This window comes from Pipra filicauda, unplaced genomic scaffold (genome assembly GCF_003945595.2).
Source record: "Pipra filicauda isolate LSUMZ 115617 unplaced genomic scaffold, ASM394559v2 scaffold59_size3379749_pilon, whole genome shotgun sequence".
Taxonomy (NCBI): Eukaryota; Metazoa; Chordata; class Aves; order Passeriformes; family Pipridae; genus Pipra; species Pipra filicauda.
Window position 1 is genome coordinate 1,785,856 of NW_024104753.1, and position 22,438 is coordinate 1,808,293.

At 38.9% G+C, this 22,438-nt stretch overlaps 1 protein-coding gene across 15 annotated transcripts in view; it reads right to left on the reverse strand.

Annotated features, from left to right (window-relative positions):
* Window positions 1-22,438, reverse strand: part of ROBO2 (roundabout guidance receptor 2) — a 1,069,237-nt gene that overhangs the window by 128,102 nt on the left and 918,697 nt on the right. For all 15 annotated transcript variants that reach the window (XM_039387910.1, XM_039387922.1, XM_039387917.1 and 12 more), the window contains 2 exons: window positions 21,511-21,631; window positions 12,486-12,624 (listed from right to left, as the gene is read on the reverse strand). In XM_039387910.1, coding sequence (XP_039243844.1) covers window positions 12,486-12,624; window positions 21,511-21,631 — 260 coding nt within the window. The remainder of the gene's footprint in view (window positions 1-12,485; window positions 12,625-21,510; window positions 21,632-22,438) is intronic.

The window sequence follows — 22,438 nt, forward strand, 5'->3', positions numbered from 1 at the left end:
GCTGCATGGCATGCCAGGACGCAGAGCAAGGGTGCAGCCATCACCTCCCATGCGGGCCGTGAAACGGAGGGTGGCGTAAACATGTCGCTCTCACGGTCCAGTTATCAATTAATTCAAGGACAGATTCAGCTCTCCCAGTCTGCTTCTCCTACAAGGCCAAACTGGGTTTTTGGACCATCCTGACAGAATGTGCCATCCAGCAATTAGATTCATACATAGATGGGCCCATGGGACATTATAACCATCTGCTGTCCTGAAGTATTGATACGCTGCCCCTCAGTCATCTGTTCCACCCGCACTGTCCCCAGAAGTCACCATGGTTCAGTGAAGAGCTCTGACAGATGAAGCAGGTAGGAAGAAAACTGGCTTTTAGACTGATCCACAGCAGCACAAGAAGTTTGTGCAAGAAGGGACCACATGAAATAACAAAGAGTGAAGACTGAATATGTGTTCAGGATCCACCTGTGCAGCCTTGAACAGTGTGTCCTCCCCTCTCTGTTCCACAGCCTCGTATTCCCACAGCGAGGCGTTTTCACCTGAGTTTTTGTGGAAGTTCACTCTCACCTGGATTAGTGCTATTGAACACTTGGGAGTCAGGATTAGGGCCTTTTTCTTTGCTACTACCAATCACAGAGAGAGGTTACCAGGCTCCTGGACTGACCATGGAATGGCAGGAAACCAGAGCGTAGTGGTTAAATTGTTCCTCAGTGTAGCCAGCGCACTCAGAAGGCAATGCCTTCAAAATATGTGCAGTGTCAAGAAACAACTTGTGACATATTGCCCAAATATTGCTGACTCCCAGCCAATTAATGCTAACATTCAGCTAAAACCATGGGGTGTCAGACATCAGCTTCACATATTTATGGCCATCTAATTGATTTTAAGTACTTCTCTTTGTTAAACATTCAGAGGTGCTTCACCATTCAGTTTAGCTTAGACTTCAGCCATCAGACTGAGCTGAGAAAGGTCTTTTAAACAGCCAGTCAGTCTGTGTCAGATATGAACCAGCCACTTTTGGGCACCACGTTAAATAATTTCTGTTCTACAAGTAATAGAGCAGATCTGCCTTTAATTACCTGAGAAAGAAGGGGCTGGCAGGGGACTGGCAAGGAAGAAAGAAAGAGAGAAACAAGAGGCAGATGAGAAAACACTGCTGGTGAGGAAATTCTAATAGAAATTGGGTGATTTTGAGTGAAATCTGGCAGTCTCTGGCACATATGAATGCATTCATTGTTGCTAGTTTTGATTAATGACAGTTGTACAATAGTGTGCTGACAGTCACTGCCATACAGACACAATTTTTTTTTATATGAAACACTGCTGAAAATGCAACCCAATCAGATTTGGCCCCTGAACAACATGTGCTATCATCACTGTACCGTGAATTGAGATTGATTGGTAACCAGCTGTGACAAAGTGGGAAAAAGAGCCTTGTCTTTTTCAAGAAAAGAAAAGAAGAAAAATAAAAAACTGAATTGTGTCAAAACCATTACCATCTGCTCAACTAAATAACAAATAAAACAAAACACATTGACTGTTTTTAACTATCACAAATTAATGTACTGAGGTTGAATTAATGTATTGACTTAAGTATCTAAGAATAAACTTGAATTGAACTGCTTTTGTCACAGTTATAATTCTTCCCCCCCCCATTCAAAAGTGTATCTGTTCATACTCAGCCACCAATCTTCCATGGTTATCAAATAAAAAAATAAGAGAAAAAAATTTACTGAACTTAAAGAGAGATTTAGCAACATGCTTTTTTTTAATACATTTTCAGAGTGTTTCAGAGAACCTCTAGTTTCCAGATTTTCAAAAATGTGCAAGCAGCTGTTCATAAAAATATATGCACTTCTTTTGTCTTTAACATGCAGAGGTAGTGAAAATATGTCTCCAGTTGGAGTAATTACATTCCTAAATGTCCAAGTAGGCCTAACTGTTAATACAAGGATGTACCTGCTTTAGCAGTGTATTTTAAACTTCACAGAATTCATCACTAAATTCAACATCCAACTCCAAATGTCTTATTTCTTGCTAAAGGGAGCTTGCAAGAGGAAAAAGTCACATCTTAACTGTTGCAAATAATGCCGCTGGTATTATTTAAAAAATTTAAATCTGCTTATACCAGGCATCTATTTTCTTCTAAAACATTACTGTAAATAAAATAAAAAGAATATTAGAATCTTTGTATGTATGCATTGTAGGCTTTTCTTTCCTTTATTTTTTTTTAGAGATGGCACAAAAATGACTTTGCTCTATTTCCTTTTGCCTGTTTGCCAGACTATTTTGCAAAACACGCACAAAGCTTCAAGATTACTCACAACATGGATGATTAGGGAGCCCAAATAGAGAGATGCTACTGGCCAAAACCAGAGTAAACAGGAGGTAGTTAAGGAGGCTTAAGCTTCTGTCTCCACTTCTCTTTTGTGGTGCTGGCACTTCAGCTCCCAGCACAGTGCCACAGCTTTTCCCTGGCTCCAAGACTGTGCCAGATGGAGGGAGCCAGAGGGAAGCTGCAGTGAGATAGGAAGCGTGAGCTCGTTACCTGCTTCAGCCTTGTGTGATCCAGAAGCAGACAGGAGCGCCTCCGTTCCCACCGGCAATGCCCTACTCCCAGCTCCCTCACACAAATGGAGTTTTGGTCACTTCCATCCCATGCACTGACAAGTGGGAGAAGAAAGAAGCCCAGACCTCTGTGAGTGACAGCTTTCTGAGGGAAAGATAAGGGAGTCTCTGGTTTCCTTTCCCTAGTAAACCTGAATCGCCAACAGAGAGAGCATGAATGTGTACATTTGTGTGCACTGGTCTCAAATTACTCTGTTGTGCCCCTGAAATCAAGGCTAGTTGCTGCTGGGTGTCTCTAAGACACTGCTTACAGCTGTGATAAATTGAGCTACCATGGAGCGATCCCCAAGGTGCTGACAGGATGGCTACCACTAACATCTACATGTCTGCCTTCCCATTTATCTTTTGGCTGTACCATTCCTGCCACAGAAAGGTAGGAGAATACGTGACATTACCTTGAATTTCTTCCTGGGAGGCACATAGGCAAGCAGTCATATAAAAGGGTTCACTGGCCTTATCCCATACAACAAACCAGAAAAAGAGCTACATGGCACAGGCTACTATTCACTATTCTGATTTTTCTTAAAGTATGCTGACAGCACGTTCTGCTTTAGTCCAAAACCTCTTATGGGTTGTGATCAGCATATCATTTGTAAATGTTAGGGTAGTCACTCTCACTTGCAATAATACAAAACACAAACCCACGCTGCACTGTGTTTTAAACCAAGGCGTTCAACAAAATGGCCTAAATCTCATAAAACATGTATATAACTGTAAAGTCACTGGGCCAACATTGTGAAACCATACCTGTGTCCATGAAAATGGTGTTCTCCAAATTCTCTGGAAGCATTACACTCTGCAGTACTGCTCTTACGTGCAAACAGACAGGTGTGACTGCACATAACTAGTGCCTCACAAAATCAGGAGCCAAGCTCTCAAAAGAGAACCAAGAAATTAAAATGAGACTGCTTTTGGATTCTCTTGGAAATAATTTGGAAACAAACAGAAGTTAAGAACAAAACATATGTTTGGGAATCAATGACTCAGTAAACCCTATCTAAACTTATGCAAGCTCCATCTTTTACCTCTACATCTCTACACAGAGAAGTGTACTCACAGGGAATTACCACATGATAATTACCCAAAATGGGGTCTGATTTGATTTTAGTTCCAGACACGGCTCCATATTTCAGAAACTGGAGCGTCAGTGGAAGTATGATCTAAGAGACCACGTAATGGCTTGGCATGGAGACCCATCCTCCCATCACCAGAAGCAGTCCTTTCCCTCACAGCTGAGACACATTTCTCAGGCACTTGGGGAGATTTGTATTATTAATGCCTATGTCATAAATTCATCCATCAGAAAATTACCTTAGATTCTCAGAGTTGTCTGGTTTCATCCATTTCTGGGTTTGAAAAATTGAAATGATACTGCAAGGATTGGAACAAAGTAAGAAGATCTGAGTCCAGACCAGCATCTGGCACTCACTAAACTTGGCTTGATGCATTTTTTTTAACATGAGCACATAGATCATAAGTAGTTTGAAATAAACAGAGTTTGTGTTTGCCTATCTATTATTATTTGCCTTAAGCATGATAAACGATTACTATAACTTGTCACAGAACTGAAGTATTTTCTAATCAGTATTTCGAATCAGTAACCAACCTTGAAGTGGTAATTAAAGATGAAGTCATGTTAATGTTTTAATGAAACTGCCTTCAACGTTGCAGTTGAGCCAGAAGTCATATTCTTAAAAAGTACATTTTGCTAATGTTAAGCAATTATCAATGTAGGACTTACCAATAGAAACTTAAAATAATTCTCAGGGTTAAAACTTTACCACTGAGGTGTTTTCACTGACTGTGTAAGTTTGTTTGTTTTTGAAAAAGATGACAACTTTAGTATCCCATGCAGGGATGGAATGTGTTAATGCAGAAGAAATCCCTGCAGGCCACCCATCTCAGTAGCATCAATAGTCAGAGTTCTTGAATGTTACTCCCACTTGAACATAACTGCCAGCTTCCCTCTCCCTGCTCTCCTGAGGGTTTGATAGAAAAATTGCATAGTTAATTATCTTTAATTTTTCATTCTATATTTTAATAGTCAATAAACTGATTACAGTGAGATTAAACTGCTTGGTATCCTTATACTTTTCAAGAAAGATGGCTACCTAAATATTCTAAAATTTATAAATACAGTGTATAAACTATGTGATCATTAAGTTTTTACTCAGTATACTTTGCTTTTCTGATAGTAAAGAAGATTCAAGCGCTAGAATGAGTATTTTGAGTGAAATTCTACATTAAATTTTACTGTCTCCTTCCTGCAAGATTATTTTTTTTACTTCAGCCTTCTGTGAGTGGAAAATTCAGAGAAACCCAAGTTCAAGGCTACTACTACTGGCATTATGTTTTGTTTCTGAGCTCTGCCAGTGACTTCATTAATTCCCTGAAATTTAACTACTTTAGGATGCTAAATAAGAGAATAAAAAAAATTCAAAACAAAACCAAAACAAACATTTTCCTGTAACAATACTATTTCAAGTGCACTGTCAGTGATCACTTCATAGATCACCAATGGTTCACACAGCATAAAGAGAAAACACGCAGGTAGGAGTGCTAGTTGACACAATTCCTTTATGGATGCTGTCCATGGAGTTGTAAAGCTATTTTTCCCACCTTGACCCTTATGTAAGCAACTGGAGACTGTTTTCATGAATCTGTAAACAGACTGCCTGAAACAATAGTTCTTCTTCAGCTCTGTGGTGAGAACCGACACTTAACATGAAGCCAATTTAAATGTCAGTGTTATTAACCATTTCTCTACTGATCAGTCTAGCAGAGCCACACATCTAACACTTTTGCTCACAGCATTTAATATTTCAGACAAATGGAATGGCAGATAACTACTGGGTTAAATTTTAGACCCCTGGGGTAGCTGTGGGATGATGCAATTATAGGACTTTATTCAATGTCAAGCTTTGGGGAATTTAAAACATAAAAAATACTCTCATTTACACATTCACTTGGCCTTGTATTTCTCATAAAAGTATAAGAAGTAGCTTTTCACTTACAGAGCAGGAAGTGATCAGTGACAGCCAAAATATCAACCAGAGAAAAGGGATGCTCAACCAAAAGTACAAGAGAAGGAGGTACCCCACAAGCACTGGTGTACATCATCTTGATGCTATATACACAAAATTAACCAATCCCTGCATCTATTTCACCTCTCATCACCTCCTTATCTCTAAATGATATCTCTGGCTTTACAGAAGTTTCCTCAAATGGTTCAACACAACAGCAAAAAGATGCTTACACTGCACTTTGCTGAGATCTGCCTGTGTTCACTCAGGATCCACAGACCCTACAAGCTGCAGAGCAGCTCACTCTGTGCCAGCTGTGTGCTGCACTACACCCGTGGTAACATCCTCTACAAACCATCTCTGCTCCCTCCAGATGTATGTAAGGACACAAACAGCATATTAAATCTCTTTCTTTCACTGTCTCCTTTTGACAAGCTGTTAAGAACATCCAATCTTCTCCCCTATGCTCCTCATAAAGGGACTTAATCTCTCCTTAATGCTTTAGCTTAGGGAAAAAAAAAAAAAAGATGGACATGCAAATCATACAGGATCTAACTAGAAGTGACAAATAGTACATGTGATATAGCTAATATGAAAAACATCCTTTCCCTCCGACCCTTTATTTAAAACCATTAATTGTCATTAATTGCAATAGAAATTTGCTGATGTAACCAAAGATTATATCCATTACACTACTAAAACACACTCTTTAATTAATTTTCAATACACATTAGACTGCATTTTGTTACAATTGGCACAGATATTAACTCGAACAAAGCACACAGCACTGTAGTGTTATTAACTCATATTTCATTGAAAGGTCAGTCTCCCCTTCGCTGTATCTAGAGGGGGCTGTAGTTAAATACCTCACTATCCCATCCACAGAATATAAATGGAATTATGTAGCACTGTTGTTTACTCTCAAAAACTACTGTCTCTCTTGCTTACAGGGTCTTATCCTGCGATTATGAACGCGGTGGGTTGAACCCTGATTAGATGCAAGGTTCCCACCAAAGCTCTCATGAGAGAGCAACAACTCTGCAGACACCCAGAGCAGTGAAGAAGGAGTGAGGGGGGTGTTCCAGGTTCCTGAGCTGAGATTCCCCTGCAGACCAGGGTGCAGACTGTGGTGAGACAGCTGTGCCTCTGCAGCACATGGAGGTCCATGGCAGAGCAAGATCCACCTGCAGCCCGTGGAGGACCCCACAGTGGAGCAGGAGGATGCCTGGAGGAGGTTGTGAGCCTGTGGGAGAATCCCTGTACTGGAGCAAGGGAAGAGTGTGAGGAGTCTTTCCCCTGAGGAAGAAGTGGTAGAGACAACATGTGATGAACTGACTGTAACCCCCGTTCCCCACCCCCTGCACTGCTCTGAGGGGGCAGGCACAGAAAATCGGGGGTGAAGCAGAGCCCGGGAAGAAGGCAGGGGGGAGATGTTTTTAAGGGTTGGTTCTATGTCTCGTTATCTTATTCTGATTTGGTTGATAATAAATTGAACTAATTTTTGCCCACATCAAGTCTGTTTTGCCCGTGGCAGTAACTGGTGAGTGATCTTCCCCATTCATATCTTGACCCATGAGCTTTTCGTTATATTTTCTCTGCCCTGTTCAGATGAGGAGGGAAATAATAGAAAGGCTTTGGCGGACACTTGGCATCCAGTCAGGGTCAACCCACCACAGTGGAGAAATACAAATGCAGAACTTCTCTGGCCATCAGGGCCTTTCTGGATGTCCTCTTAAGGAATCCAGCTTTTCTGAGTTCATTAGGATAAGATTTGCTGCCAGTTGCATTTAAATCCATTTCAAAGATTCTCATCTGGAAGGACAGTAACGTATTTTTTAAAATGTCATGTTTTAGTTTTGGGCTCACAAGATGCCATGAAGGAAAGCACAGAAATTATAGGTGTGTACTTTCTCAATAAGTACTATCACACAGTATTTCTGCCCAAACTTTGCAGATGCAATCACTTTTCAGGTACAAAGCATCCAGTTCTAAAAACATAGCAAAACTAACACCTACACAGACTTGTGTTGTTGCAGCTAACATACATATTGGAATATATAATTTAACTCCGTGCTTTAAGAATGTTCTTTCCCAAACAATTTTTAATGAATATTGCTAATCTTCAGCAAATAAGAAAGCTTACTGTGCTGTTTGTGGTTCTCACTGCTGTGTGACACCGCTCTGCTTCATTTAATAACCTACAATCTCTCAACACTTAGCAATATACCTTGTGTAAACTTCACACCACTGTCGTTCTGAAGCATCACTCTTGGTTTTTCTGCCTACACTCCCACTGCCTGGGTGATGCATAAAACAAATACCTCTTCCTGCTGGTGCACTTGCCACTTTTCATCTCTAGTACAATATCCACCTAATCAGACAGTGCCTGTAAGTGCAACTTAAAAGAGCAGGTTGTAATTTCATTAAAGATGTATTTACTGAGCTAAAACAGCTGTTCTGGGCTGGAATGCAAAAAAAAAGGCCTATGTGATTGCTACTCAGTCATTTTTAAGGCAACTGAAAAATACATTTGCTGAGCTAACCTCACTCTCCCGAAGAGCTGGCACTGCTGGCTTCTTCTGTATAAAAGGTTTAAACAGTTATTATAGTGTGTCATAAATTTTGACTTGTAATTGAAAATCTCTTCACTTCCTACAAAAAAAAAAAGAAGTCCTTATTACTTGCTATGTAATTACAGACCATGCAGCTGCTCTCTTCGGCTTTGCTAGAAAATTTGAAGAAATGAAACACTGTGCAAACCTTATTCAAATGTTATTAAATTGCTAGTCATAGATATGCCACTCTCATACTGGAGGCTCTCAAATAATATCACTTTCTTCCTGTTACCAGGACTAAAAAGTAGATGAATCAGAAGTGGATCTAGGCCATATTGAGTTTCCCACCACAGAGGAGACCATCAGGTCTTTAGCAGGAAAGTATAATCTCTATTTCTGCCAAGAAGACATCAAAGGAAAAGATACCTGAGCACATATCTGGAAAGAGACTTCAATGCATAACGACAATTTTTATTTCATTTTCAATAGGTCCTAATAATTATGCATGGCCACAATTGTCTAAGTCACTTCACTACAATCTTTGTGCCATTTCCTTGTGTCATTTATAATGAAAAGAACCTATTCATGAAATAGTGAACCTCATATTTCAGCCAAAGGCATGGGATTGGTGACCCCACAATATCCTGTTCACCTCCAGTGGTTTGACATGAGTCATACTTGATTAACTATTCCCTAGCCTTTGTGTACTGTGGAGGCTATGGTGTGATGCTGAATTTTTAGAGCAATTAAAATAAAATATACACCATGCGCCCCTACCTTTGATTTACAACGCATTTCAGTCTTGGGTCACTGATTTGAAATGGGCAGCTTCTGGAAAAAGGCTTTACACACCCCTGACTTCACTTTGCATTTTGTTTCTCCCTGTTGGTGCTGTATCAACATTTAAACCAGTAAGTTATTAATTTGCTGGGATTAGTTTGGGCTCTAACAAGGATTTTAAAGACTGAAGATTACAATTAATTCATTATCACAATGTAAAATAACTATGAAAATGGTTATTATACATAAGTCACAACACTGTTTCCATCTAGTATTTATTGTTTTCTTAATTCCTGTCCAGACATATGCAGAAGAGCTCCAGGATACATATTACAGTCTGAAATCTCAAGTGAGGTCTACAGGATGTTGGACAAGTAACTTCCTGTGACTGCCAGTGAGATCAATGTTTCCTTGGCATTTTGAAAAATTCCACTCAAAGAACCACTTTGAGGTTTTAAATTCAAAATAAAGACTACCATAGTTGGTTTAGATCATCAATTCAAAGCAGCTAAAATTTGGAATGAAGTTTTGGACCTTCAGAATAAACTAACTACTCTCAGTTTTAAAGCACAGTTATTCATATAGTTCTGGTTAATTACACAGACTTTTCAACAAATGGCCAAATTAATTTTTTATAAACAGTGATGCTTTCAAACATAATCATTTCTTTAGAAGCGGGGATTTTTTTTCGCTTTTAATCCAGCTGCAACTGGAGATGCTTGTTGTTCATCAGGGACCTTTATAATTAAAACTCCAACAGTCTGAAATTATTTTCCAATTATTACTCAACACACAAATCGGTGCAGCAATACTATTTATACTTGTCACCAGAAAATACTGTGATTGCTTTCATGCATGTCACTAAAAAAAAAAACCTAAAAGTAAGTAAGGTGGAAAAACAGAGAAGGAGTTCTGAAAGACTATGGATCCGTTATTATTGATTCTGGCATTCACGAGGAGCAAATTACAGAAGCAAAATGCAAAAATTCAGTCTGTACCACTTTGCTGCCACTGAACTAGACACTTTTGGAAGTCGAACTAACAACAGACACATTTAAAAATTTGCAGTAATTGTTGAAACAGGTACCTACTATAATTGTCTTCTAATCTAGGGATGAAGCCAAAAGGAAATTATTGAAAAAATGAAAACCAGCAGATGTGCAAAGAACGTTGTTAGCTGTAGAAACAGGAAATTGATATTGAGAGTTATAAGACAAATAGCTGTACAGATCTGCTCAGAAGAAGTGTTTATGCATGTAGGAAGAATAACAAAGGGAATTCCTTGAGGGCTTTATATTTCACTGTAGATGCTCAAATACTTAAAATACAGGGGCTCAAAAGCTGGAAGCTAATTTCTCTTTTACCTCAAAAAAAACCCCAAAAACCCACCTCCCACTGCATCCAGGAGGAAAAACTTTGACATTCTCTTCTTAATTTATATAATTGTTATAATTTTCTCATCCATCTATCTATTCCTTCAGACTACACTTGAGCAAATTTCTTTGTTAGTTTCAAAAAATCAAAAAAACCCCCACTAATAGCTTTTGTTTTAGACGTTCCAAGTTAAATCTTCCTTGATGAAGCATGATGCAGTGGATATTTCCTACTTGGAAATATCCACTCTTCGGACAGTGAAGACTCTGCTCACATATTCTGCTGTACATATGAAACATTTCAGAAAAGAAAACATACAGTGCTGTCCCTCAGAGGTGTTTGCTTCTGAAGTGTAGATGTCAGATTCTAGGATGACCACAATCCATGTGGCTCAGGTGGTGGTCACCTGCTACGTGAGCAGGGGCTGTGTTAGTCCTCTGTCCCCCAAGGTAGTCTCCAGAGTGAGGTTCTGCAACCTTGCCCCTTCCTTACCCCCCCCCCGATGTTATGGGAAACAGATATAGATGGAAACATACCCTCGCTTTCTCTTTTAAGATGCCAAAACACAATTAATGAAATGTTAAACAGCAGTGTGAAAACATTGCAAAACACTGAGAGTAGTTTTGGAACCTGAAGTTGATTATTATCAGAATGTATCCCATGAACCTTCTCTCCTTTAAGTTAAAAGCCCAGTGAAAACTCTTCCTTATGCTTCCTGCTAAATTTCTTCTTCCTTAGAAGTACATCATGAATGAACAGGAAAAATCATCTCGAAGTACACAGTACTATGTTTTTCACAGTAAGATAAAAACCAAAAAGAAGTAACAGAGACATTAAAAAAGAAACTATTAAAAATGCAACCTAACCAAAGACACTGTTGGCTCTTCATCTATTACTACTGCTTATGAGACCAAGAAGTAGACACGATTTAAAACAACAGTAGTAGCACAACAGCAAGAATAAATCACAGAAGCACAATGTATTTACTGTGCACTACTCTACAGTGCATGGTTAAATAGCAAGCAAACAGAAAAATCCATCCTAACATCCAAAAGTCTTCTCTTCAAAATAATATTTTGTGTATTACATGCATACACATCTGCCAGTATAATTAGCAAAACAGCTAAGTCACTATTTAATTTGTTTAAGTTGCAAGAAAATTAATTTTTTTAAGTATTTATATATATATACACATACCTATCTTACTTATGTAGAAAAGTTTTTTTCTAGATTATGTATTCCATTAGTATATTCCACTGATGGAAAAGATCAACTATGGTGGGGGAAAAAAACCTGGTGCTATTCAGATCTGCTGTTGAAATTAAAAGCCACAAGGCCAAGAAGGATTTGCTGGGTTATGGAGACCTGGGTTTTAATTCCTGTTCCCAGACCTGTTTCTGTGTTAATATTTTTTAATGTAACAATAATTCAGCATCAAAACAAGGAAGAGTTTCAGAAAATGAGGACCAAACGCTGTTCTGTTAGCTGAAAGGAGCCAAACTAATTTAATACTCTTTTGCAGGATAGTCTCTCTGCCCCTGCTCACTCTGGAATATTCTCCGTCTTTGTTCCAGAATACACAAGTCTTTCTCGAACACAAGGGGCCTGTTCCAGATTTCAGCTTTGCTTTATGCTTGTGCTAGTCTGGCTTTTTGTTTCCTCAAGAGGAAGGTTTCTCTCCAAGACTTAATAGAAGTGAACCAAGGAGCCAGCAAAGCCCACCTCAGTGCTGTGCTTCTAATCCATTCTGCTAGTGCAACAGAGCAACTCTCCTGCCAAGTTGCCTGCCTCTTGGTATCAGCACATTATTCTGAAGGCTACTCTCACTAATACATTCCTAAAACATCTTTACTGTCTCCAGTAAACTCAGTGAATACCCATGTGTTCACAACACCTACAAATCATTTTTCTTCCTTCTGCAGGAATCCATTACCCGGACAACTCACCCAGACTGGGTGTCCCTGCTCAGCTGGCTCTGGAACAAGTTTTGTAGTGCCAAAGACCAGTCATAAGGGAAATAAATCTCGGAAATAATGTCAGACAACAAGCTGTAAGTAGTAGGGATGGATTCCAGCATTATTCAACGACTGAAATTTGAAAGTGTGGGGAACGTGAACGTTGCTCTCACCTTCCTCTCGGTAAATCTGCATCATCTTTCTTCCACCGGACTGTGGGTGTGGGATCCCCCTGCACCTGGCACCGGAAATCCACGGCCTCCTCCTCCAGCACCACTTGGTTTATCGGTCGCCTGAGAAACGTGGGCCGCTCTTGAAAGAGACATTAAAATTCCTTGGTGAGTCAGAGGGTTGAAATGAACATTTTTTGACTTTTCAGCATCTTTTTGTTTTACCCATCCACCACACAGAAAGGAGGCTGAGCTCCACAAATTCAGACAAGTGGAACTGATGATGTGCATAAAGAGCCAGGAAGAGGGCTGCCAGGCTGGAGAGGCAGGGGCTGTCACATCTGGCCCTCAAGGAAGAGTGGAGTGCCACCAGAAGGCAGCCTGTGCCAGGACTGACTGCCCACCTGCCCTGCTGGACAGCACACAGGCCTCTGAGCCCGTACCCTTCCCTAGGAATGCTGTGGCTCTGCACTGCTGCACACACAAAACCTGATCTGAGAGCTCCTGCCCGCTCTAGCAATATATGAGCTGCCAATGGAGTCAGCCTGCCTTTGGCAACAATCAATACCTTGATGCTTCAGAGGAAAATTTAAACTCGGTGTTAGGCGTCTCAGGCAACTGCGGAGTGTCGGGCAGAGGACAGAGCTTCCCTTCGCCGACTTCACCATGGAAAACCAAATTAAGGTCTGAAGAACGACTTCTGTTTACCCTTGTTATTTTAGCCTGCACGGCTACAAATATTATTAATCACCCTAATGTTGCACAGGCCTGCTTAAAATCCAGATGCAGAGCCACAGTCTGCTCTCAGTGGTCCTGGTACAGTACCCTGTACACAGACACTGGTACAAACTCCAAATACCGGTAATTTCATTTGAAAGGATGTCACTGGGGTGAGTTTCCAAGTTGCCTTTGGATTGCATAAATTTTGTTCTGTCCTCTCAACCGTACCACACTTTTATTGTCATAAATTATTTATGCTAGTCAAACCATTATAAGACTGGGTTTATACGAAGCAGTATTTCCACTCAAGACAGGGATTTATCATAAAGACATTTAAAACTGGTTACACGCTATGTTTCACATTTCATTCTCAGTAAGTTGAAGGGTATGATGTCACTTAAAAAAATTACTCAAAATTCACACGGATGCAAGCAATAACAGATTCTGAGTCGGGTAGTTTGTCTTGATAACTACAGAGCTGAGTTTATAGGTTGGTTATACATGTTCGTTATATGCAAATAATAATAAAAATAAAAACCATTAAAGAGCGTTAATAAGGTTGCAAAATCAAGCAGGCAGCACCCTCACTGCCAGAACTAAGGCTGCCTGCATGCCTGTTAATCACTTCCTTTCTGTTCATGCCTTATGGGACTGGTTGCAATTATATGATAACGCACCATTTTTCCCCCAAACATCTCCAGATTGTTGGTGTTCATTTAATGAGCAGGTGTTTAATATTTTGCTTTAGTTGTACTGTTTAGTGGGTGGCCTCCTGTCATACTAATCAAACTTCACTTCAAAGGCAGAATTATTAATTTCCTCATGACCTCTATTACACATATCTTAAAGCTTCATGAGCAACTCACTTATTTTCGTAACTCCTCTCCAAGGTGTGATGGAGATCTTAGAAAGCAAGATAAAAAGTATCTGCTAAATTTTTATGCCCAATCTGAGCCACAAAACTGGCAATTTTTAAGGGGCGGGGAGAATTAAACACTAATTTTGTGTGTTCAAAGCTCAGCTTCCATCGAATTCAGTTGCAGACAAAAAAAAATGTTCACCCCTTTTATAAATCAGAATATCAAGTCAGAAAATTAAGGAACACAAAACCACCTGTTAGTAATTATGCAAATGAGTGACAGCATCAGATAGGAATTCCATGATAGTAGCAGGGGGACCTATTGGCAGGGGAAAACGTATTTTGTCAGCAGAAGAACAGACATGCTCAAGAATCTATAGCACTTTTCCAGATGACAGAGATAAGAATATGTCTAACGGGCAGAGATTCTTCTCCCCAAGCCATTGCTTTTGTCCTATTCCTGTTCCTGCCCAGAACCTGCAGGCTTTAGCAACGTTTGGGCAAGTAAATTCAGTTCTAGTCTCTTTCCACACATTGAAATCTTTACTACTCCACATTTCAAGTCTGTGTACAAGCCATATCCAGCTGCTGACTGCTTCCTTAACCAATTTGTCTCATCTTAGCCCAGAAATATCGTATCGGACCTGTACTTAGGACAGAAAGCTTCCTCCATTCCTCTCCTTCAAACCTTCGCCCATTTCTCTCCAATTATTCCTTTTACTCAGAATTGCAAGAACTTCAACATTTTCAGAGAGGAGTGAATTATTTTGGCAATTTAAAAAATAAATAAATTAAAATCAGTTTTCTAATCAGACACGGAATATTTTGGATAAAGCCTTTTTTAGTTTGACAAACTTATTAAAACTGGACAAGGTAAAAAACCCAATTATTTCTTAACGTTAGTGCTAAGCAGTGCACTTGGCCCACCTGTAACTACGTGAATCTAGATGGGAATTTCTTTATGAAACTTTCTGCAGGTTAGCAACAGCATCTTATTCACAACTGCTCTCCTAAGATCATCTCAGACCAAACCCTGCTCTGAGCTCATACATAATACATTCTTCATTTTGGTATTTGTTTTTCACAGATGATCCTAAACTAAGAAATTTAGATCCAGATTGACATTTTAATTGGTGATTTGGAGGCCCTTGGTACACCCACATTGAATTTAAATAACTCTGTGTACCTGCGCAATGGCTTAGTCTGCATACAAAGATTATTTTAGACCATGTTTATAAAAGCTGTATGTAAACAGCTAAGAAATTAGTGTGTGCATATTGATGAAATTGCTACTTGTAAATTCTGTAATTCTTCTGTAAATTCTTCTCCACAGGAGATGAGGAAATAAATCCCTGTCGCATGTTGAGGAGAACCCAGAAAGTAAATGGCCCAAAGGTCATTAGCTAAATCCCTGGATTCCACATCTGGGCAATTTAGGAGCATACACCCACACGTTTGTTTCAGATCAGCTTCTTAAACTGTGTATTTTCAAAAACATTTAAGAAGTTTCCAGAAAATAAATAGCTATGAAAGGACAGATCCCAGTTAGCGAGGACATGCAAACACCATTAACTGCTGGTTCCATTTTTCCATCATCTCTGCATTTTGCACAGCGTGAATCAGGAAAGAACAAGTTACCTCTCATGTTGTTTCCTGTATTTATATCACTCAGAAAACCCCTTGAATGTGTCCAATAGCTAATTATACAGCTATAAAGTGATCAGAGCGAATGCCATTGCCAATGCAATTAACATTCTTTATATGAGATTAACTGGATTTGAGTCACCTGCATAACTTGCTTACAATGTTAATCTCTCAGGAGACAGAGCGCTGCCTGCCCAAGCATGCTAAATAAAGAAGGTTTCTTCACACAGCCAGGTCAAATTTAGTTTAAGAGATAATCTTGACAAAAAAATCTTTTTTTACTTTTTTTTTTTTCCTTCTGAAATGGTTTGCCCATAAATAAAGCCTTGTGGTATAATTAAACATTGTTATTCCGTCAACAGCATCCAGAACGCAATATATTTGAGAAACAACAAGAAAGGGTGATAAATTAAAATCACAGACATATATAAAAATTTTAATATAGCTATTTTATAAGCTTTCACCGAGTAAATAAAGTACCTACTTCCCAGACTTTCTCTGATGAATATTAAAAATCTTTGAAGAGAACTATAAAATAGGTCATGGTTATATGTCATGTCAACCAGTCATGCTATTACTAGGGTGACCTTTATAACTTCAGAATAAACTTTGCTTGCAGTTATAAAAGGGGGTTGTTAATGCAATCTGGACACACATCTAACAATCTGTTGCAGAGCTTGAGATATGCACTGCAAGGAAACCTACAGATCCTAACCAGAAACAGGAAAATGCTTTCCTTGCTTTGGGTGCTGACACAAGTTAACCACAGAACTCAATTTTTCCCATATTTAACAATTGGTCTGAGTATCACAGTCTATTAGAGAGGCTCAGATGACCTTCAGATATATTATTGCCCTTTCTCTGTTCCTCAAAAAGTTAGACAGCCATACATGGGGCCTCAATCTAATTAAAATGATCCTAACTACCTTAATATATTTTCTCTGCTGAGGCAACTGCTAGAGTGAAGGATTTGATGGTCCCCATAATGCAGAGCTTCAATTTGATTTGGAATTGTTTTCTCTGTCTTTGCTGGAGAGAAGACATAATTTTTTAAAATGTTTTTGTGTTCTAGAAAGAGTATTAAAGTAAAAATTAAAAGGCTTTGTGGAGGGATTTAATAGCAAATGTTAAAAATAAAAGCTTTTTTCCCTTTAGCATTCTGATGCAAAAAGGAAAAAAAAAAAGGAAACATTAGATGCTTGGAAGTAAATCTCACTTCAGAATGCTGTCAATAGCATAGATATTTTATTAAATACAATGTAGTCTGGATGAAGTAAAGCTCTCTGCCAATAAAGAAGACATGGAATAAGACAGGATATTACGATCTGACTAAATTTACCTATGTTGGCCAAATAAATGAAAATACAATTGCAAAAGCAGATGGCTGTATATTTAAAGACGTCCTTCTACTGCCTCTTTTTAGGCACTTTTCTATTTTTCATTTAGAAATAAGCACCTTCTGCTCCCTAAGCAGCACTCAAGGTGAGACAAACTTGCCCAGTAAAGGCATGGAGCACCGACAAGAGGCACATGCATATGCAGTAAAATTATTTTTATCCATGACTAGTAGTTTTCTCCTTTTATATGTGTCTACAACCATGTTCATTTCAGTCTTTACTAACCATTCCATGCAGACCTTGGAGACCAAATTAGACCCTTTTTCACAGCAGTATCATTATCCTATTACAGCTCCTCTGTATCTGTGAATAACAAATATTGTAAAGACAAAGTGACTTTTTGCAAATTGCCACAAGTAAACTGCAAGTGGGAAACAGAAGTATTGGAAGAAAACCTGGAAAAGCTTTCATCTGAAGGGTACAGAACACACACTGCTGATTTCCCTGTCTCGATGTGTGAATGTATACCTGGTTTTGGCAGATTTTTCCATGTGACTGGGAAAGCTTCTGGGAATAACTTCCAGGATACAATGGGACAAGACTCTCTGCTAAGGCCTTCCACATAAGCAGAGCTCAAGAAAGTAAAATGGGGCACAATGTGCCCCCAATCCTTCATTAAAGGATTTTTGGATCTCTTTCCTCTAATGCCACGTCATCACAGAATACTCCTCCTGAAACTACGGCTTCTCTTTCAGCCTGACAATATCTACAGAACATCAAACACAAATACTTCTTCAAGCATCAGACAAAAGTACCTCTTCATCCCACAGGACCTTATTAGCTGAAAAAAGGGTCAGGTACCAAAGTTAAAATCAAAGATTAATCCAAAACAATCTTTATTATGTCCAAATTGACATATCTTTTAAAGACGTTTTTGTACTCTTCTTAGTTATGCTTTATAGTCTTTTGAGGCTCTTCTAAATATATCTTTTTCCACTGCTTGATGCCAGTCTCTTGAAGCTGATATACTAAGGCTTTCATTGATTTCACTGAGCTTTAGAATCAATATACAAGATATACCTTTGTACATGCACTTCAAATATATCATTTTAAGTCCAAAGGAAAAAAAAAAAAAGAAGAGTCTGAAACAGCTAAAACAACTTGAAAACTTATCTCAGAACAGGGCAATAGCATGACAAAATGATAAAGGTTATCTTAAAGAGTAATTCCCACTTTATTAAATTTCTGGCTCCATACTATGTATTTACAAACAAAGCTTTCTTACAAATTGGAATTAAACTGGTTCTGTTTTGCATCTTGCTTTAATTCTGTTCAGCCAAAGGCTATGAGACCAAACACAAGCAAAGCAACCTAATTTGTATCACTTACGCTTCTGAAATTGGCCTTTAGAATAATAAAGTCCCACGCTGGCTCTTTTTGTGAGCATTAGGATTGATGTCATTAACTTCCTTTAAAGGACAACTCCGTCACAGCCCGTCTTCTTGCTTTCCCCCAAGATTGCACCTTGGAGCCTCATAAAGGCAAAAACCAGCAATAGTGCTTGAAAGAAAAGACTAACAAAATGTAGTGCATCATCGTGACTGTTCAAAACACAGGAATAATTTTGGGTAGCACTGCTTATATGCTCAGTTTGCTTTATGGTATTTTGCTATGAACGTTTGACAATTTTCTGCTAGTAGAAGAATCCTGACTTGGGAGCAAAAGAAATGCAATCTGCATCAACACTACCAGCATACAGTTAGAAGTGCCTGAATGCTGAAAACAAGGTTTCAAGCAGACAAGCTTGGAAAAAAACCCAATACATCAGTTGTTTTGTGAAAGTTCTATATGTATTATTCACAACTATCTCTCAGCAAGGGTTATTGAATGGGTACCCAGCCAAGTGGATATATTCTGCCCATGGGAAACTTTTATTTTCTCCCCCTACTTCTTTCCAAGGTTCCTATTGTCCATTTTATTTTATTGTTTCTAAACTCAGGAAAGGTGTAATATTTTAGGTTAGGGTTCCCTGCTGTTCCCCTCAGGCCACCAGTTCCCACCACACTGAGTCACTTTTTCCAGAGGCAATGCCTCCAGCTAAATTTTCTGTACAGGGAGCCAGAGAGCTGTCACGAGCCACACGCAGGAGTGAACTTCAGGTATTACAGAAAAACTTGCAAAGCCAAAAGTAACAAGTGGCTGGTTCCCTGAGAGGTTTGAGAACTAGTATGAAACAGTTCCTTTTCCTACATAGTGTAGTTTACTAAGGCCACCTTCACTCTAGGAAAAGGGTTTGGAGGGTTGCTATTCGGGAAAGGAGGAATGAATAATCAGCTAATTAATATGCATTCCTCTCCAGAATAATCACCAGCTCTAGGCTTGCCAGTCATCTAATTAAATTCTCTAAGTCTCTTAGCTAAGATCTTTTTATTTTCGTTGTAAAGTCCATTTTCAAATATGTGCGAAAGAGTTAAAGTTGGACACATCAATTGCATATAAGTATTATGCTATTTTTAGCATATTTTTCCTCAAAATTTGCCCTATTCCCATGTTCCTCAAACCTCTGAGTCATATTAGAAGGACTTAACATCTGATCCCTGGTCTTGCCTGTGCTCACTGAAGCCAATTTGAACATGCACAGCCGACCTGATGTTTCCCAGTCTCTGGATTTATTCTCCTTCTATCCCCGGATAGAAGGGGAATTTTAGATAGAAAGATACTGAGATAGAGTACTTTAAATACAATTTTCTTTTGGTAGTCTAACACAATGATGTAGCATTAAAATATCTAATCTCACTTATTGCTGATTTTGTTCAGTATTCACCAAATAATTTTAGACTGTATTTTTGCAAGTTGATTGTTATGACTATATGCTGTAAAAAATTCAGAATATTGCAATTGGCTATGTATTCTTGTACATACCAAGATAAACCTAATATTTTTCATAGCCTGGTAGGATATGAAATTACATGCACATTTCAGTTTTCATTCCTACAGTTCAATGCTTTTTAACAAATTATTTTCTTAAGGATTTCTTAGGGCTTTGTAGTTTAGGACTGCAATTTGCTTGCTATCCACAGGGAGTATTACCAGCGATTAGCAGTACTTAAACTGATGAAGGAGATATGTCATGTCTTTTTCAACATTTGTGTAAAGGCACAACTTCAACAGATTGGCTGCAAAGGACAACATAATTTGATAGAGATCCTTTCTCTGCTTTTTTTGCAATGTATAATAGTTCATGCTTTCCATGAATCCACAACAAACGAAGTGAAGTGGAAGCCTTTACAGTCTTGTAATGCTGGAAAGCAGGAAATATTCAGTCATGTGTCCAGTAGAATTTGCTCAGATCTTGTCTAATAGAAACTTTTCTTTTGTGAATCCCATAACATGTTCGAGGGTTTTTTAAAGGGGACAAACTAATGTTGAATTGCACATATATGCAAACACAGAGATGGCAATATGACTGGGTTTTCCAGTGCACCATATTAGGCAGAAGGTGAAAAAAAATAGGAGCATCTGCCTCAGAAAGGACCTTAGGATTTCTGTTAAAAGTCTTACTGGAATTACAAACAGTCTTGTTTGGAATTTCAATATTGTATATTAAGGATATCAAAGAGTTGTAGCAGGAGGGAACATTAACACTATTTCTCTTTTGTTGGTATGTATGTGTTTTCTTTAGCAGTGAGCAGTGAGGGTTCTTTCCTTACTGATTTTCCTTTGTTTGCTAAGAACCTCTTGACTAATTCCTACAAAACCATGCCTGCAGGATGTATCACAGCAGGATTTTGTGGCTTTGCTTCTTGTCCAGTTGTTAGCAGGATGGATCCAGTTCTAGGTTCAGTTATTACTCTATTTTTGCTCTGGACCCTAATCATGGAGGGAATGTTACCTGACAACTTCTTGCCTTACCTATCAGGTCTAGAAGCTCTTTCGCACAGGAAACCTACTAATTTTTGATTCATTCAGCAGCACCTGGCTTACAGGATGAAAAGCTGTTTCATGCCCTCTAAAAAACAAATGAAAAAAGTATCTCTCTATATACAGAAAAATGATCTCCTAATTTTCTCCAAAGACGTTTTACTGATCAACCAAGCTCTTTCGTGCTTTCCTACAGAGGTTTGATTTCACAACCCCACAGGAATATGGAATTGTTTAAATAGGCAATGTTAGTCCAAATCTCTGGTAAGCAGGCATTGTCAACCGTATTAGAAGTAGCTTAATTACTTTTGGCAATTTTGTGGGGGAGAGCACTGCGCTTAGAAAGAAAGCCTTGAGCCATCACAGCTCCACCATTATAAACCATAGGTTTTGAAACCTATCTTCTTCAGGAACTGTGAAATGCACCCTAAGCAGTACTGCTGTGTTTTGTTAACCTTGTTTTGGCTCATATTTTGACGAGCCACCCAGGGCAGTCCAGCCTATGGCATTTGTGGGGAAGAGGAAATAAAGGCAAGAGTCACCTTACCGAAGACAGTGAGCTCTGCGGGGTCGCTGTCCCGCTCCCCCACCATGTTGGTCCCCACACAGGTGTACATGCCCGCGTCGCTCTTCCTGGTGTTGGAGATCATCAGCTTCCCGCCACGGATCTGTCTCAAAACAAGGAACATGTTTTTAACTTCAGATAAACAAAGTATATCAGGGAAAAAAAAAAAAAAAAAGCTGCCTTCTCGGGCAACAAGTTCCACAATCAAGGTGTTTTAAAGTTTTGCTTGTAAATATATGTATGGTTTTAAAATTATAAACTTATATATTTGAATATATTTAAGCTATTCCAGAGAATATTTTTATCATACTGACTAATTTCAGCTTGCAACTAATTTCAACTACTGAATAATTCCAACTGCACTTAATTTTTTTCCTTTGGTGTTCATTAGATTCTTTACATTTCAAAGTTTACATTTCTTGCTGCCTCTTGGCAGCACAAAGACCTTGTATTTCTTGCATGATGATACTTAAAGCACTCTTGACATCTCTCAGAAGAGAAAGGTAGTTGGATTTAGTTTTATTTAGTTCATTTTACTGGTTTCTTAACAGTTTCCTTGATCACTGATTAAGACAGAGTTTCTCTCTTTGCTGTGGCAAACAGACTGAATCTGGCCCAAACTGAAAATTCACCTGAGTCTCGTAAGACTTAACATTTTTTTGGCTACAAAGGCTGCTTGTAGAGGGAAAGAGCAGGATAGTTGAAAGAAATAAAGTAAAAATTTGCAGCTTGTGAAGTCACAGACAGTGTCAAAGGTTAGACAATGGGGTGCTTTCAGAATAATCTAGGAATACAGCCATAGAAACTTGAGAGTCAGGGAATGATAGCCAGCTCCCTGCAACTCTTCCCTCTCTACTCTTGCATGGACCCTAGCAAAGAGAGCCTGGTCCACAAATAGCAACAACTTAGG